At 38.2% G+C, this 17486-nt stretch overlaps 1 protein-coding gene across 1 annotated transcript; it reads left to right on the forward strand.

Moving 5' to 3' along the window:
• Positions 1-1454: 1454 nt before the first annotated feature.
• Positions 1455-12026, forward strand: LOC116294256 (allene oxide synthase-lipoxygenase protein). The gene is made up of 12 exons (XM_031701814.2): positions 1455-1557; positions 2514-2593; positions 3232-3656; positions 4080-4268; positions 4907-5388; positions 6016-6282; positions 7256-7549; positions 8602-8801; positions 9060-9317; positions 10118-10440; positions 11031-11469; positions 11847-12026. Exons 1-12 carry the CDS (start codon positions 1539-1541, stop codon positions 12024-12026), a joined length of 3156 nt encoding a protein of 1051 aa, XP_031557674.2. The 5' UTR covers positions 1455-1538.
• The last annotated feature ends 5460 nt before the right edge of the window (positions 12027-17486 follow it).

Genomic DNA, 17486 nt, shown 5'->3' on the forward strand with positions numbered 1-17486 from the left:
ATGTATGGAAAGGTCTACGAGGAATAATTATTTCATAAGATTTAAAAGAATAGTGCTAAAATAACTAAGCAAAGGGGTAAAGAGTATTCAGGGTGTAACCATAGGTGTACATGCTAATGGGAGGAGCTAAGTGGTTTACTTGTAAATTCAAAGCATACCATCATCTAAACGTGCGTGATGGCAGCCTTACTGAAATCTTATATCGATATTTTCAATAACTAATCAAAAACTGATGTCTAGCTTAGTCTGTAAAAACATTAATTTTCTCTCTCATAACACTTTCATTAGCGTTTTGGTGCAGACAATAAACCACAACACGCATTCAATACAGTGTTTTGGACATTTATTTACGCAATACAATATAAGTATATTTTCCACTAGGAATTTTAGGGTTTTAACTGTCTTTTCATTTTTTTTACAAGCCGTGAATATGACTTCGTACAAACAAAGCGCCGTTAGGTATAAATATCAGTCAGTTCTGAGTTTTTTAATCCCTCTTTTTTGGATATTGCAATGGTTCAACAAATAAACCAACTTCCAAATGAGTCAGACTAGCGTCTTTTGAGGGCCTATGAAGATCCACAGAAATGCATAAAATGGTACAACCACGATGATGTTTAAAGATGTTTAAAAAGAGAACACATTCAAGGATAAATTCACTTTTTTGTTTTTGAAAATGTACAATCGTAAAAGCATAATATACTTATATTGTATTGCGTAAATAAATGTCCAAAACACTGTATTGAATGCGTGTTGTGGTTTATTGTCTGCACCAAAACGCTAATAAAAGTTTGAAAAGGTTAATGAACTTACGCAAACATATTCACGATTGTCAAATTCAATGCTAAATTTCTTAATGAACGTTCCATCGCACTATTGAGACTCCGTTCGCCTTATTGTATGCCTGTTCGCTCTAATGACAATGCTTCTTCGCTTCAATGAATATTCCTTTGCGGTTAATGAACAGCAAAAGGTGTACTATTATTATTATTATTATTATTATTATTATTATTATTATTATTATTATTATTATATTATTATTATTATTATTATTATATTAATGAATTCTTGAATGACTTTAATCTTAACGCCAATGTAGCGGAAATTTAGAAATATTTAGATTTTAATTATAAATGTATAGTTTTAATATAGTATTATATCAGTTTGAAGAGCTGGACTCGTGTTTTGAGCTATTAATTTATTTTACAAATATGTTTTCATAGATAAATAAGTATATATTATATAGATTTGTTATTTTATATTCATAATCTTTTCTTTTTTGTTTTATAATTATAGCAATATTCTTATCACGTCTCATATTATAATGAATTATTAGTTAATTATTATTGTCAATAAAGTTATTATTATTATTATTATTATTATTATTATTATTATCATTATTATTATTATTTTATTATTAAAGAAACCTCAAAAGCCGTACAGGAGTCTGCAAACATTGTTACAAAGTCGAGGATAAGTGAGAAAAATCTCCATCACCTTTGAAATAAACCTTTTTTTGCAGTTCAAGACACCATAAAATGGCTCAAAAATCTGAATGTAAGTAAACTTCACATCACAGATAACCTTTTTCTGTGTTATTCGTTTTTTTGTGTTTATTTATTTATCAACTTTATTTAACAATTATTCGCCGAAGGCGAAGTGATTATCGGGGAATATTTACCGAGACGCGAGTCTGTAAGCGGCGAGGTAAATATTCCCCAATAATCACTGAGCCTGAGGCAATTAATTGTTTTAGTATAAATACACAGGTGATTCTTTAAAAAAAAAAAGAAGATAAAAGGCATTTTTTCCCCGTAAACAGCAACAAAGCGGCTGGCCGCCATTTTGGATTTTCGCTTGATGTGATTATCGTGTGATAGTGTGAGTTTCTTGACCAATTAGCGCGCGAGATTTTCTATAATCACCTGCGTATTTTTACTAAAACTAGATAATTAAATCTAATTGAGGGCATGGCCAACAGGACAAGAGTCCCATGTAAAGACCAACCTAACTAAAATACACACTAAAAGAAAAAAGTAACAGTAAAGCAAATATAACAATATAATTTACAAAGTTAAGAACAACAATTTGGATTATACGAGCGACACTAATTCGAACAAAAGGATTTCCACGTGCGCATTGACATCAAAAGTAGAGTTAAGTTTAGAATTTTAGTGTTATCCCGTATTCGGTAGAGAACGCTTTATAAAAGCTAGAACAGAGCTAGAAACGACACAGTCAGATGGAATGATATTTCTTTACTACAAAGGCACATTGGCACTGAATTTGAAGATACACGCAAGCCCCTGCTCTCCTTGACCAAGGGCACTAGAACATTACCTAAAAGTGGTCGGATTTTTGTAAGTTTTTCCACGATCAACCGAATACGGACAAATGGTCGTACCACCGATTTTAAAAATCTGTTAGAAGCACGTAATATTCTAATATACACAACGGCTTTATCAAGACGCCCTTGGCCAAGTACATGATAGCTGAGGTATTTCTCTTTCTAGGGAAGAATCTTGGATACGAGCTCTACAAGGAGTGGAAAGGAGAAGACGATTTTAATGCAAAAATGGAGCAGTTGAATAAGGTTATAGTCAAATCTTGAGTGAGTGGGCTTGTAGACGTTAAGGGACAGACGCAAAAAAAAAAAACACTTACGGAGAGACGGACAGACAGACGGACGAATGGAAAGACGGATTGAAAGAAGGACAGACGGACAGACGGACAGACGGACAGACGGACAGACGGACAGACGGACAGACGGACAGACGGACAGACGGACAGACGGACAGACGGACAGACGGACAGACGGACAGACGGACAGACGGACAGACGGACAGACGGACAGACGGACGGACTGACGGACTGACGGACTGACGGACAGACGGACTGACGGACTGACGGACTGACGGACTGACGGACTGACGGACTGACGGACTGACGGACAGACGGACAGACGGACTGACTGACGGACTGACGGACTGACGGACTGACGGACTGACGGACTGACGGACTGACGGACTGACCGACAGACGGACTGACGGACTGACGGACTGACGGACTGACGGACAGACGGATAGACGGACAGACGGACAGACGGACAGACGGACAGACGGACAGACGGACAGACGGACAGACGGACAGACGGACAGACGGACAGACGGACAGACGGACAGACGGACAGAGGGAGTCAATCAGATTGTGAATTGAAATTCCTTTTCATAGGATCCACCTGCCCCAGGAATCTTCAGTCAAGCACAACTACAGTTTCACGTGACTAAGATTAAGACCCTTTTCGGTTTGGCAGCATTGAAAACGCAAAAGCGCGGCACACATGCCAATGGCTTTGGGGCGTTTGGAAAAATACAAATCGTCAACAGCCCTCAGTTTCCAGAGCACGAGTTCTTTACTTCTGGTAAGACATTTCCGGTTCGTCTTCGTCATTCTAATTTATCTTTTGATGACGATGCGAAGTGCGACTTCAGAGGAGCCGCCTTGAAATTGGCTGACAGTGACGACCAGTCTCCTCTCGACATCATCATGTCAACCGGTCGCTCGGCAGTGCTTTGGGATGTGAATGCAATTTACGATGCACTTAATTCCAAAATCAGTGGAGACTTCAAAGGATATCTGCTTACATCACCTCAACAGTAAGTAATGGATAAGTTAGTATCAATCAGCAGAATGAATCTCATGAATCTCGTTACCAGCCTACAATGACAGGCAAACACTGCCCGTCATGTGCTATCAACCAGAGAGTATTCTATTGCTTGGTATCAATCACCTAAATGAATCTCGCTACCAGCCTACGATGACAGGCAAACACTGCCCGTCATGTGCTATCAACCAGAGAGTATTCTATTGCTTGGTATCAATCAGCTGAATGAATCTCATGAATTTCATTACCAGCCTAAAATGACAAGCAAACACTGCCCGTCATGTGCTATCAACCAGAGAGTATTCTATTGCTTGGTATCAATCGATCAGCTGAATGAATCTTATCACTAGCTCACCACGATAGAAAAATACTGTGCTAATTAATGAACCCCACTTAGCTTAATATTTTTTCCTAGTTTGTTTACCAATATCGATGGAATTCGACGACCCCCCGACTCGTGCACAGATCAGGTCTACTATTCACAAATGCCGTCCTACTTTAAAGCAAAGGATGGAAAACCAAGATACGTCAAGTATCGAATGATCAACGCTGATGGTAGCCCGGAGACGGGCCTTCTGACGCAGCAGGAGCAAAGAAAAGTCTGGTGAGTTAACTAGTCATGTTCGTTTGAAAAATTTCCCAGTGAAACATTACACCTTGAAATTTTGAAATCTAATCTTTAACTATGGAACAAATCCTGGAATGTCAGGGCAAGGCTAACTCACAGATAGAATCATGAACTAACCTCTGGGCTGATCTAAGTCAGGGCACGGCTAGCTCACAGATTGAACCCTGAAACAACCTCTGGGCTGATCTAAGTCAGGGCAAGGCTAACTCACAGATTGAACCCTGAAACAACCTCTGGGCTGATCTAAGTCAGGGCACGGCTAACGCACAGATTGAACCCTGAAACAACCTCTGGGCTGATCTAAGTCAGGGCATGACTAACTCACAGATTGAACCCTGAAACAACCTCTGGGCTGATCTAAGTCAGCGCACGGTTAACTTACAGATTGAACCCTGAAACAACCTCTGGGCTGATCTAAGTCAGCGCACGGTTAACTTACAGATTGAACCCTGAAACAACCTCTGGGCTGATCTAAGTCAGGGCTTGGCTAACTCACAGATTGAACCCTGAAACAATCTCTGGGCTGATCCAAGTCAGGGCATGGCTAACTCACAGATCAAACCCTGAAACAACCTCTCGCTTGATCAAAGTAACTATAGAGCGTCATTTTACAGGGATCGCGAAAGGTATCCCGATGAAAAACGTTCGAAACGCTATCTTCGCGAGGAATACATCCAACGACTTTCCAAAGGACCTATTAAGTACAAATTACAACTCCAATTGCATGAAGTCTCTCCAAGCGACTCCCAGCAAATACTGAGTGCCGCCAAGCAATGGAATGACGACACGCATCCATGGATGGACTTGGCTGACGTCACTATTACAACAATGCTCCCTGATGACGAAGTAGAACGCACTAAGTATAACGTTGCTAATTGTCCGCCATCCCTTGGCATTATAGGGTCTCCTAAGTCCATGTATGACTTTACATGCATCAATTATATTAGAAAAAGAATTTACAAAAGGAGTCAGAAGATGAGGCTTCTCACGAGTCCTGATGAGAATGAAGGCGGGATGGTGACGTATTTGATCACCGTGGAAACTGGTGACGTCAAGCACGCGGGGACAAATGCAACCATCTCCATTACAATGACTGGTATTACTAATCGAATCATTATCTTTAAAAACATTTCTTTCTTGTCTCTTTTTGTTAACTTTGTTCTCCTTCAAAACACATCACTTTTATCTACCCTGAAACGTCTGTGCTGATAAATGCCAGAGCACAGATCAAGCTCTAGGACAACGTTTGGGCTGATCTAAGTCAGGGCACGGTTAACTCGCAGATCAAACCCTGAAACAACCTCTGGGCTGATCTAAGTCAGGGCATGGCTAAATCAAAGATTGAACCCTGAAACAATCTCTGGGCTAATGTAAGTCAGGGCTTGGCTAACTCACAGATTGAACCCTGAAACAACCTCTGGGCTGATCTAAGTTAGGGCATGAATAACTCACAGATTGAACCCTGAAACAGCATCTGGGCTGATCTAAGTCAGGGCATGGCTAACTCACAGGTCAAACCCTAGAACAACTTTCGGGCTGATCTTAATCAGGGCACAGCTAACTCACAGATCAAACCCTGGAACAACCCTTGAACAACATCTCGAGTAGTTCAGGAATCAAACCCGTGACTCCAAAAAAAGAGCGACGACTGCCGGTGTGTGATTATTGCTTTAACCAATCAGAAGTGGGCAAATTTTGATTTGAATTTCTTGTTTTTTTTTAGGATCAAAGGGTCGAACCGACGCCATAGTCCTCGACAAGACATTCCATGACGATTTCGAGAGTGACTATGAAGAGTACCAAGTGAAAGCCATGGATGTAGGTGACCTCTACGTCATCCGTATCCATAACGACGGGGGAGGATCACTTTTCAAGAATCCTGATTGGTTCGTTAACAAGGTGACTGTTTTGAAAGAAGGAAGTGAGACACCTTACGAGTTCCCGTGTTACTGTTGGGTGTTGAAGGATCTGACAGTTTTTAATGGCTCAGGTACGAAAGAAGTGGTCCATAGATATTTTGTTGTTGAGCTCTTGCAATTATTGTAATTGATGAAGAGACCTTATTCTTCTTGGTGCAATGTTTTCCCATTTCAGACCACGTGTCATTCTCTAAGAATTTATTATTAGACCTTGAATATATTAAATGTGGTCAAACGTTTGCGTGTTGCGCTGTAACAGTTGTACATAAGAAGACACGTAAATAGGAATACAACTTAAACACAGAATCTTATTCTCAAGAGCACGTGTCATTCCTTGGAGTATCATTTCTTTGTTTAACGGTAGCACATGAGAAGACACATGAATATGAATACAACTCAAACAAAGAATCTTATTCTCAAGAGCACGTGTCTTTCCCTAGAGTATCATTTCTTTATTTAACGGTTGCGCATGAAAAGACACATGAATATGGATACAACTCAAACAAAAAATCTTATTTTTAAGACCATGTGTCATTCCCTAGAGTATCATTTCTTTGTTTAACGGTTGCACATGAGAAGACACATGAATATGAATACGACTCAAAACCAAGAATCTTATTTTCAAGAGAATGACACGTGGACTGAATTGGGTAAACATTGCACCAAGCCCGTAATGCGTGAATGGAAAATGTCATAAATAAAATGGAAAGGAAAATGGGATCGAGAAAAAAAGAGAAAAGGAAAAAAAGGAAACGGAAGAAAACGAGAAAAGTAACAAGCGTTTAAAAAAAAAAAAGAAAAAGAAAAAGAAAGAAAGAGAAGGGAAGGAAGAAAGGGAGGGAGGAGAGAAGGAAGAAAGAAAAAAAGAAAGGAGAGAGTATATATTTATTATAACCTGTAACTTTTTTTGAATATAACCATTATAACCTGTTACATACCAGCTTCAAATTATCGTCTTTTTTATTTTATTATATTTTATTTTTTTCATAAACTTTCTCTAACTTTCTTTATTTTATCTTCGTCTTTTTTAAATACCTCAAACAGGTTTGTTACCCCAACAAGATCAACCAGAAATCGTGCGTATCACTCGTGAACTACAAACCCAACAACGCCAACAAGAATATCACTGGATGAGCAGAGAAACTTTCTCTCATTTCCCTGGATGCATCAACGCAGCAGAACACGATGAGATTCCCAAAGACTCACAGTTTTCTGACCCCTCAATCAAGTCCTTTAACACAGGGCGCATTCATGCTGGGATAAACCTTGGTATTACTTATCTGATGACTCTTTTTGAGAACTGGGATGAACTGGATGACTTCAAGGACATGTATACAGGTACTCGCTATTATACAAGACACAACTCGTAAGATATCAAGGTGCTTCGATACAGCTACATTAATAATAATAATAATAATAATAATAATAATAATAATAATAATTTATTGATTTATATTGCGCTTTTTAACATGTAATGATCAAAAGCGCATTACAACAATAAATATACAATATACAAATATATATATACACTCAATGTCATTAGCGTTGTCCACCAAAAAAAGACATTTACACATTTACACATTTACACATTTACACATTTACACATTTACACATTTACACATTTACACATTTACACATTTACACATTTACACATTTACACATTTACACATTTACACATTTACACATTTACACATTTACACATTTACACATTTACACATTTACACATTTACACATTTACACATTTACACATTTACACATTTACACATTTAGATATATCACGTGTTACCTCGAAGGTGGTTCTGGCATAAAACAAATGCTGAAATACTATTCTCCATCTTAAATCCTCACTAAATGTTCGGGCATTCTGGATTTTCGTTTCACGAGTCGAACTTTACATTTAAAGTTCAATCTGACGCACACGAGGCAAAGAATACATAATGAAACACGTCATATTTCTTTTAGTCTAAATGTCTAAATGTGTAAATGTCTTTTTTCGGTGGACAACGTTAATGACATTGACTGTATATACAATAAAATTCAGAAATGACAATACATTATATTGTTTTATAATCTATGAAATATAATTGCTGATTTAAAAACCCGAGTCTTAAATGCACTTGATATCACGAAGGCTAGCGGGAAGAGCATCCCATAAAGTGGGCGCAGCAACACTAAAAGACCAAAAGACTCCAAAAGACTTTTTTATTTTTCCTGATGGACGTTTTAGAAAGACACCTTCATTAGAGCGAAGCAAATAGCGCGCATACATTAAAACTTGTTGTAATTGGATGAGCAGAGTGATTTAGAGAGCAGTGATTGGTCAATTCTTGTGATCTTGTAAGCCTTTCACATTTCGATATTTTGTACAAGTTTCAGGTTTTTTGTTACAGGTTGGGTTGTTGAAGACAGACCTAAGTATGCTGAAAATGATGTTTGGCTTGAAGATCGTGTTTTTGGGATGCAGTACTTGAATGGAGTCAATCCAATGATGATTCAAAGATGCGACAAGCTGCCTGAAGGCTTTCCTGTCACTCATGCTCTTGTGGCCAATCTGCTAGATCGTGGACTTACCTTAGAACAGGAATTACAAGTATGTGATAGGAGTATCCAATATCCCATACCGGGTCTGTGAGCCAGCATATTCCAAGCAGATCAGGATCCCATTACTAGGAGCATCCATGTCCCTTACTGGGTCTGTGAGCCAACATATTCCCAGATCAGGAGCCCATTACTAGGAGCATCCATCTCCCACACTGGGTCTCTGAGCCAGCATATTCCCAGATCACGAGCCCAATACTAGCCCATTCGTACGTAAATGAAATGCTTCTATCATGTTCTGTTTTCAAAGGCAGGTCACGTTTATCTGGCTGATTATTCAATCCTAGAAGGAATTAGACGTAATGGAGAGGGTACAGACAAGGTACGTTACGTCACAGAACCTTTGGTTTTGTTGTACGTGAACAGTGCAGGGGATCTTGTACCCATCGCAATACAGCTGCACACTAAGACCAGTGAAACCAATCCAATATGGACGCCAAATGACTCTAAACTGGACTGGATGTTTGTCAAAATGTGGGCAAAAGCTGCGGATCTCCAGGTTCACCAGGTGAGTAAATATTAAAAGATGGATGGATGGACGGACGGACGGACGGACGGACGGACGGACGGACGGACGGACGGACGGACGGACGGACGGATGGATGGATGGATGGATGGATGGATGGATGGATGGATGATGGATGGATGGATATTATTTATATTATTATTATTATTTATTCATATCTTTGACAGTTTGCTATGAATCTTTCCCAAATTTGGCTCGTAGTAGTAATTCTTCAAGGCAAGCAATTACCGCATATCTGTTACCATGGAAACCAGGTCACGTGACCGCCATCTTGGATTTTTTTTTTAAATCGTTTGTAATCGTATTGAAACTACTTCAAAAGTCCTGAAAATCCATATTCCTTTTGATATTTGCAATACCTATATGGATCTAATTGGATATCTTGGAAAATATATTAAGTTTAATTTTTAGAATATTTTTAATTTTTTGGAAAAAATAGAAAATATTCTAAAAATTAAAGTTAAAATAATTTCCAAGATATCCAATTAGATCCATATAGGCATTGTAAATATGAATAGTAATCTGCATTTTCATGACTTTTAAAGATGTTTCGGTACGTTTACAAACGGCTTGTTTAAAAATCCAAGATGGCGGCCTTGTGGTCACGTGACTTAGTTTCCATGGTAACCAAGGCCCTAAGGTTCCTTCTTTTCACAAAAGACATTAACTTGCCAAGTTTGGGGAAGATTCGTAGAAAACTGGCTATGATATAGCTAATCATCTTTTCATCTGAGAGCCATGCCTTAATTAATGATCTGAGCTAATCATATTCTTTAATGTAGATGATATCTCACTTGCTTCGGACACATCTCACCATGGAGTGCTTTGCTGTTTCCTCGTGGCGAAACCTTCCTTCCATCCACCCAGTCTTCAAACTACTGTTTCCTCACATTCGATCAGTCATGGCTATAAACACTTTGGGCAGAAAGGATCTGATAAACAAGGGAGGAATCTCTGATGTCACCCTGAGTATCGGTGGAGGTGGCCATATTCAGCTCATTCAGAAATTCTACAAGAAGTTCACTTGGGATATGTTGGATGTTCCAAAGGATCTTGAGAGGAGAGGACTGACTAACAAAGAAAAACTGCCAAACTTTCTCTACAGGTGAGACAACAAGCTGATTTAGGCCTTAAGAAGAGATAACTAGCTAAAAGCTAGTGTGAGCTGCGTCGGTGTTTCTAATGAAACAGTAATGATAAAAGGGTAAATTATACACCGTGAAAAGATGAAAAAACTTACTGACGATTCGGACGCTAGTCCTTTGTCGGAGTAAAAGATTTAGGCCTTGTGAGACTCTAACAATTTTTTGTTTTATCTTTTTATCAACCTGATGCGTTGCATCAATAGTAACAATGACATCATCAAAAGATGTAAAAACTAAACAGTTGCACTGTTGGAAGTCTGTCATCAACGACTTGAAAACTTCCCGTCTCATTCACACCGAATGTCTCAAGGAATACTACCACTACCAGAATCCCTTGCACACTTTCTTTTGTTCAGTTAATTAGCACCAATTGACTTACAATTCTCTAGCGGAAACATTTATCAGCGAGAGAAAAAAAAAAAAAAAATTGGTAAAGCCATCTTGCAATCGGCCTACAATTACAAGTGTGTATCGCTACCTTAAGCAACAAGGGCACAACAGCATTAAACGGTTTTCAACTTTTAGTGCGTTTTTATTTATTTTTTAACAGAGAAGATGCTTTGGTATTATGGGAAACGATTTTTGACTTCATACGAGAGATCATGGGTGTATATTATCACAGTGATAATGATGTACTCGAAGATAAAGAGCTCCAAGCATGGATCAAGGATATCCATGACAACGGCTTCCCCTCAGTCGAAGATGATGTTGATCACCAGTTTCCTCAGAGGTTGGAAACACGTGATGACGTCATTAAAGTGCTGACATGCGTAGTCTTTACCTGTTCATGTCAGCATGCAGCTGTCAACTTTGGCCAACTTGAAGTTTATTCTTTCATTCCTAATGCGCCTCCAACAATGCAGCTTCCTCCACCAACGAAAAAGGGAGAGACAAATATGAAAAGGATCATGAGTACCTTACCTTCCAAGTGGCAGACAGCATGGCATATTGGAACGATACATACTCTGACCCGCTTCGCAGACGACGAGGTATCTATCTTCAAACTCTTTCTCCCTTAAATATGTTCTCACTAACTGACCGAGTTACTGGCCGACCGACTGACCGTTGGACCGACCGACCGACTGATATCGGTCGGTCGGTCGTTCCGACGATATTGACTAACTAATCAAGCGACTGACCGATGGACCGTCGGACCAACTGACCAAACCAACCGACCGAGCAACTGACCTACAGACCGATTTATCGAGCAATCGACCGCCGGACCATCTGGTCGACCAACTAACCAATAGACCGTCTAACCAACTGACCGACCAACCGACCGACCGACCAACTGAAAGACCGACCGTCCGAAGATTGCACGCAAGTCTTTCTGGAACCAATTACTAATTTGATTTTTTTTCTACAGAAATTTCTTGGAGATTATTCGGGTGGTTTGTTTGTTGACCAGGATGCACTCAAGGCGATCTCCAACTTCCAGGAGAAGCTTCAAAAGATATCAGATTCCATCAAATCTCGCAATGAAACGCTAGAATGGCCATACATCTATCTGTTGCCCGAAAGAGTTCCTAACAGCGTTGCCATCTAAGTTCGCTTGTTAATAAGCTGTTTTCATTATTGGCTTTTATTAGTTTCACTGGGAATATAATCAAAAGGCAGTCATGACAGCCATTTTGGTGTACACAACAAGAGAAGCTAACGAGAAATCTTTGGTTAACGGTACACCAACATGGCGGTGATGATGTCACATGCTAACCAAGAATAGAGGCATGGCAGCCATGTTGGCGTACATAACAAGAGAAACTAACGAGAAATCTTTGGTTAACGGTACATCAACATGATGGTGATGATGTCACATGCTAACCAAGAATAGAGGCATGGCAGCCATGTTGGTATACATAACAAGAGAAGCTAACTAGAAATCTTTGGTTAACGGTGCATCAACATGATAGTGATGATGTCACATGCTAACCAAGAATAGAGGCATGGCAGCCATATGTTGGTGTTTAATGTGTAATATTTTGTTTGGGTCTAAGTTGAAATAAATAAAGGTGAAATTGCAACTGTGACGTGGAGTTCCTTTGTATGATCGAGGAAAAAATTGTATGAGCGTGAAAAACTCAATACGCATGTGTCGTACCGTGATCTTGACGGAAACATGTCTGAGCATTTTGATTGGATAAACAATACACCTGAGTCCAAAATGGCGCTTGGCCGATTGAAAACGAGGCATCCAGGGCCAAATTTACAGGATTTTCTTATAATAGGCCCTTTGTAGTTAACGTTCCGTTTCATCCGCTGTCATGTACTGGTGATCAAAATTTTTCAAAATTTATTTTAAATTCTTGATTCTTTTCAGCTAGCTAGTTTTTTTTTACCTTAAGTACCAGATACACACCCGCAAACACGGAGAAACACTTAGCAAAAATGAAATTCAATATGGCAGCTTTTCCAGCAACAACTTCGGATGACGCTTGCAGGGCTGTCAACTCTCCCGGATAAACCGGGAGTCTCCAGATTTTGGACCGTATCTCCCGGTCTCCAGATTAGAGTCTCAAATCTCCTGGATAATCCCCGAAGCTGACCATTTCTTGTGAGACTCGACTTTCACAACCATAAAATTCCAATTATTTTATGTTGTTTGTGTTATTTTACATCGCTAACAAAATCAAAACATTCCTCATAAACTGTTCTTGCAAGCAGGCCATATAAGCGATAATCTGATTGGTCAGAACTAAACCAATCACATCAAATGTTACAAAGTGAATGATGTCTTTTCGCGCGCTTTTTTCAGCTGTGAAGTCAAATTGCAGTTCGAGGTTTGCGGTTTCCGGAAAAGCTGAAGCGGCGAAAAGCTAAGGAAACTCAATTCTCTTCAAAAACAAACTCTCTTCAAAAACGAAAAAGACAAAATGGCGGCCCCTAAAACAGCCCCGTGATTCAGCGCGCGTAATATTCGTTACCAGGTTTCTGCGCAGCCTCGGAAAGGCCAATCAGCAACGCAGTTAGATATAAAATGGAAAATAATCTGGAAAACGAATGTTCTTGATGCAAGCAAAAAAAACAAAACAAAACAAACAAAAACAAAAAAAAAAAACAACAACAAAAAAAAACAACTCCAGATTCATTAAAGAGTTTTCAGTAAAAAGTTGAAAATCTCTTGGAATGCTTTTAGTCGTCCTCTTAAAACGAGATAATATTAGAAATTAATACACTCATTTGCTGTTATCGTCATTATCGGGCCAAAGTGAATCTTAAAGAAATTAAAAACTTGCGTGCGTGCGTTGTGCAGTTATAAAGCAGGAGGGGGTTGGCAGAACACGAGAGAAGTGTTAGGACGTTGTCTATCACTAGGGCTTTCTGAAAAAAAAAAAAAAAAAAAAAAAAATCAAGAAAGATATCCCGCCCTGTCTGATATACTTTCGATATACTTGTATTTATATTTGAAACGGCCATAATTTTTGCAAATGGCTATATATATATATATATATATATATATATATACATATATATAATTGGTGATAGAGATACTTGTTGAACTAACAGATTCTTAAAGTTCGGTTTGATTCAAATCACGTTATATTTGTATTTTAATACTCTAAATGTTTCTAAATCTTATTCAATCCCGTTGCACAATTTCAGTTTTTTCACTACAAAATCCGACTTCCTATTTTTAGTAACATGAGAACATAGATTTTGAATCTGTTTGTCTTTGGTGATTTAAAGAACACGTCACAGAGTACAAACGTCATAAATATATTAATTTCTTTATTTAATCATATAAAACAATAGAGGATTATTAACAAAACGATTCCTCCACCTCCTCTTCTGAAAAAGATACTTCAACATTTCTTTTTTTTAATAATTTTTTTATAAGAAACGTTTTAGAAATAATTTCCTCGTTCTACGAACCGAAAAACTTTCAATATACATCAATCGTTTTTTGACTCTCATCTCGATCTTTAACTAGAAAATCATCTTTTTTTCCCAATTCCTTCCTTATATCAGTTTATATGTTAATTCGAATTCTCAGACAGTTTTAAGCTTTCAATCTATAGTAACAATTAGAAAATAGCACCATTCATCACCTCAATATACACGCCTACATTATGGTTTCTAAGTATTTATAATTAAATTAATTTCTAGATAACGGCTTTCCCGCCCTTCAAGTAAATCTTCTTCCTCGAAAGATAATTAAATATCATACAAATTTTTTTTAAAAACAACCAACTTCATTACTTTTCTATTTTAAAATAATATTTTTGAATGGTTATAGTTTTGAGTTGAGCATTGAAGAAACTGAAACGAGTTAAAAGTGAATGACGTTTGCCACCAAAAATGAATGTATTTTTAAAAGAGTGTTAACCTTGTTGTCGTTGCTAGGAATGTCACTAAGATTTGAAAAAATTGGCGCTTCTCTTGACTGACAACTAAAAGGTTGTCAAATCAACACGACTTTCTCATTTTCACTTGAAGTATCTCTGTTGAGCAACTCAACTCAGACACCTACAAAATGTTTCCTTTATCTGCACGTTTTGTGAAGATGTCTATTATTTTTCTCGGTTTACTAACAATTATTTTTAACAACACATTTTTGTTAACAGTTTCTAAAACTAGAGTTAGTATTTCAAAATACAACTTGTTGAATTTAATTGAGACTCGTATTGTATGGGAAGGTACGATAGATGATGTTGGCCAGAAAAGTGAACTCCGTGGACTAAGTCAACATATGTGGCTGAAAGTGTGCTGCTCATGCGTGGATTCTCTTTGTAACGTTCCACTTTTTCCTAAAGCTCCAAACAAAAGAACAATCATCAATGGAACAGAATTCTCTTGGCCCGGAAATAAAAGATACGCGGAGAGAATCTTTGGTTTTCTTCGGCCTCCGAAAACCGCTTCGTATAGGTTTTCTATTTCATCGGATGATTCGTCGGAGATTTGGCTCAGTTCCGATGAGAAAAGTGAGAATTCAGTTCTTATCGCCAAATTTGGAGAAAAGAAAAAAAACGCCTGGACATACAAATATGATTACTGGAAATATTCTACTCAAATATCCAATGAAATAGAACTCATAGCGGGCAAGAAATACTTCATCGACATCATCCATGTACAATTTGGTCTTGACGAGCATCTTGTTGTCCAGTGGAAAGACTCTGTTAATGCAAACTTTTCTGATATACCACTAGAATATTTATCCCCCTATTTTACAGAAGATTCGGATACTAATTTTGACATTTTTCACTACGATGTTTTGATTCCCGAGGCTGAAAGCTGCAAGAACTTGACAACAGAAAATCCTTTTTTGCTTCGACGTCATCTCACGTACGCAGAACATGATGAATTCAAACAAGTTTTACCAGTTGTTGATTTAGGAAATAAAAGCTATATTAGTCAGCACAGGAACATTAGTGAAAAGTACCAGGTGGTGTATGGGCTTTTCAAAGCAACAAGTGTCTACCCCGATGAAAACAAGATCGCTAAGAGCGGTGGCCATTGGAACACGGAAAAGATGCCACATACAGAAGCCATGGAAATCGTGAACAACTTTATGGCAAAGCTGGATGCCAATTACAAAAGGTATTCTTAAGTTACAATGTTTGCTGGCTATTCGCCATTACCACATTTTCAAATTCCCACATTTCCGCACATTCCCACATTTCCGATGGGAGGGGGTACCCGAAAAACATAAATGCTGTTAGGTAGGTTGGGGTCTGGAAAATTTTTTGCACCAAAAACAAGGCAAAATGGTGACTCCTAAAACAGACCCATGGTTCAGCGCGCGTAATATTGGTTACCAGGTTTCCGCACAGCCTCGGGAAGGCCAATCAGCAACGCAGTTAGATATCGTAAAAAAAATAATAACTTAAGAGTCTCTAAAGAGTTTTATACAAACTTGAAAATCTCTTGGAATGCTTTTAGTCTGCTTCTTAAAACGAGTTAATTTTAGAAATGAATTAATTGCTACTAATTACGCTGGTAAAAAAACTGATCTGCTTTTATCGTCAAAGTGCCAAAGTGAAGTGCGTGCACGAGGGGGTTGGAACTACACGAGAGAAGTGTTAGGACAAGCATGAGTGCTTCTCGACACTTCTCGAGTGTTCTGCCAATCCCCAAGTGCTTTATACTTCACACAGCACAGCAAGCAAGTTTTTTATTTCTTTTTATTATTTATTTATTTTGGTTCATAGTGAATAAGTGTGAAAAGATGGGACTCCGCCATTTTTAAAAAGAGGTAATCCGAGCCTGACTTTCTGCATAATCATAATTTAAAGTTGTAAATTCATAATTTACAATGTGAAACTTTTAAATGCGTATGTCAATTGATAAACTCAAGTCTAGACGTTTGGTTGGTTGTCATTCATCAAGTTTACGAAGGTCTGAGCTGGTAATCATTTTAAGTGATGTATTAAAGGAAAAGCAAGTCTTTGAAAATAAGTCATTCGCCTGTTTATCCGTATTTGGCAGGCACTGGGAACGAAAATGCTTACCTCATTTGGAAATGAAAATGGATTCCACTTTGGTGATTTTCCCGCTCTTTAAAGCTTTTAAAGGTGGAAAAGATGAATCACAACTTGGAGGTATCATAGCGATGCATGAATACTTTGTCCACTTGATTTAGACTTACCTTAGAAACCTCGCTTTTGACAAAGGAAGACCAGCTGAAGAAAGACCAAAAGGTTGAAAAACACAGGGACCCCGTGCAAACTATATTATGAGTTTGTCATTATGTGCATACAATGCGACCTGATGTTTGTTTTCTTTTCAAAAAAATGTGAAATTTGACTAAGCCTCGTGTTTTTAAGCTTGCTTCTCTCGGAATGCTCTACAGCTCCCAGCGTGTTTATATCACTGTACAGAGACATACGTGCGCGTTTTATATTCCTCAAGTATAATACACTCAACAAGCAAGCAAAGTTTTTTTTCTTTTGCCATTTTTTCCCAATCAATATTTCCGTGCCTCTTGAGGATTGTCGGTCTTTTTTGACTGTACCGTACTATAGACCTCAAAACATAAGTGTTTTATAAACTAGTTAGTTTTAAGACGGAA

Source organism: Actinia tenebrosa, unplaced genomic scaffold, assembly GCF_029948245.1.
Source record: "Actinia tenebrosa isolate PJP-AT-01 unplaced genomic scaffold, QUT_ActTen_1.0 PGA_scaffold3__52_contigs__length_22856419, whole genome shotgun sequence".
Lineage (NCBI taxonomy): Eukaryota > Metazoa > Cnidaria > Anthozoa > Actiniaria > Actiniidae > Actinia > Actinia tenebrosa.

What these genes read in the sequence shown, in the direction of transcription:
- LOC116294256 (XM_031701814.2), top strand. An exon ending in GACAGTTTTTAATGGCTCAG is followed by an intron (nt 6,283 to 7,255) that starts GTACGAAAGAAG and finishes TACCTCAAACAG; the next exon opens with GTTTGTTACCCCAACAAGAT. An exon ending in CCTTAGAACAGGAATTACAA is followed by an intron (nt 8,802 to 9,059) that starts GTATGTGATAGG and finishes CTGTTTTCAAAG; the next exon opens with GCAGGTCACGTTTATCTGGC.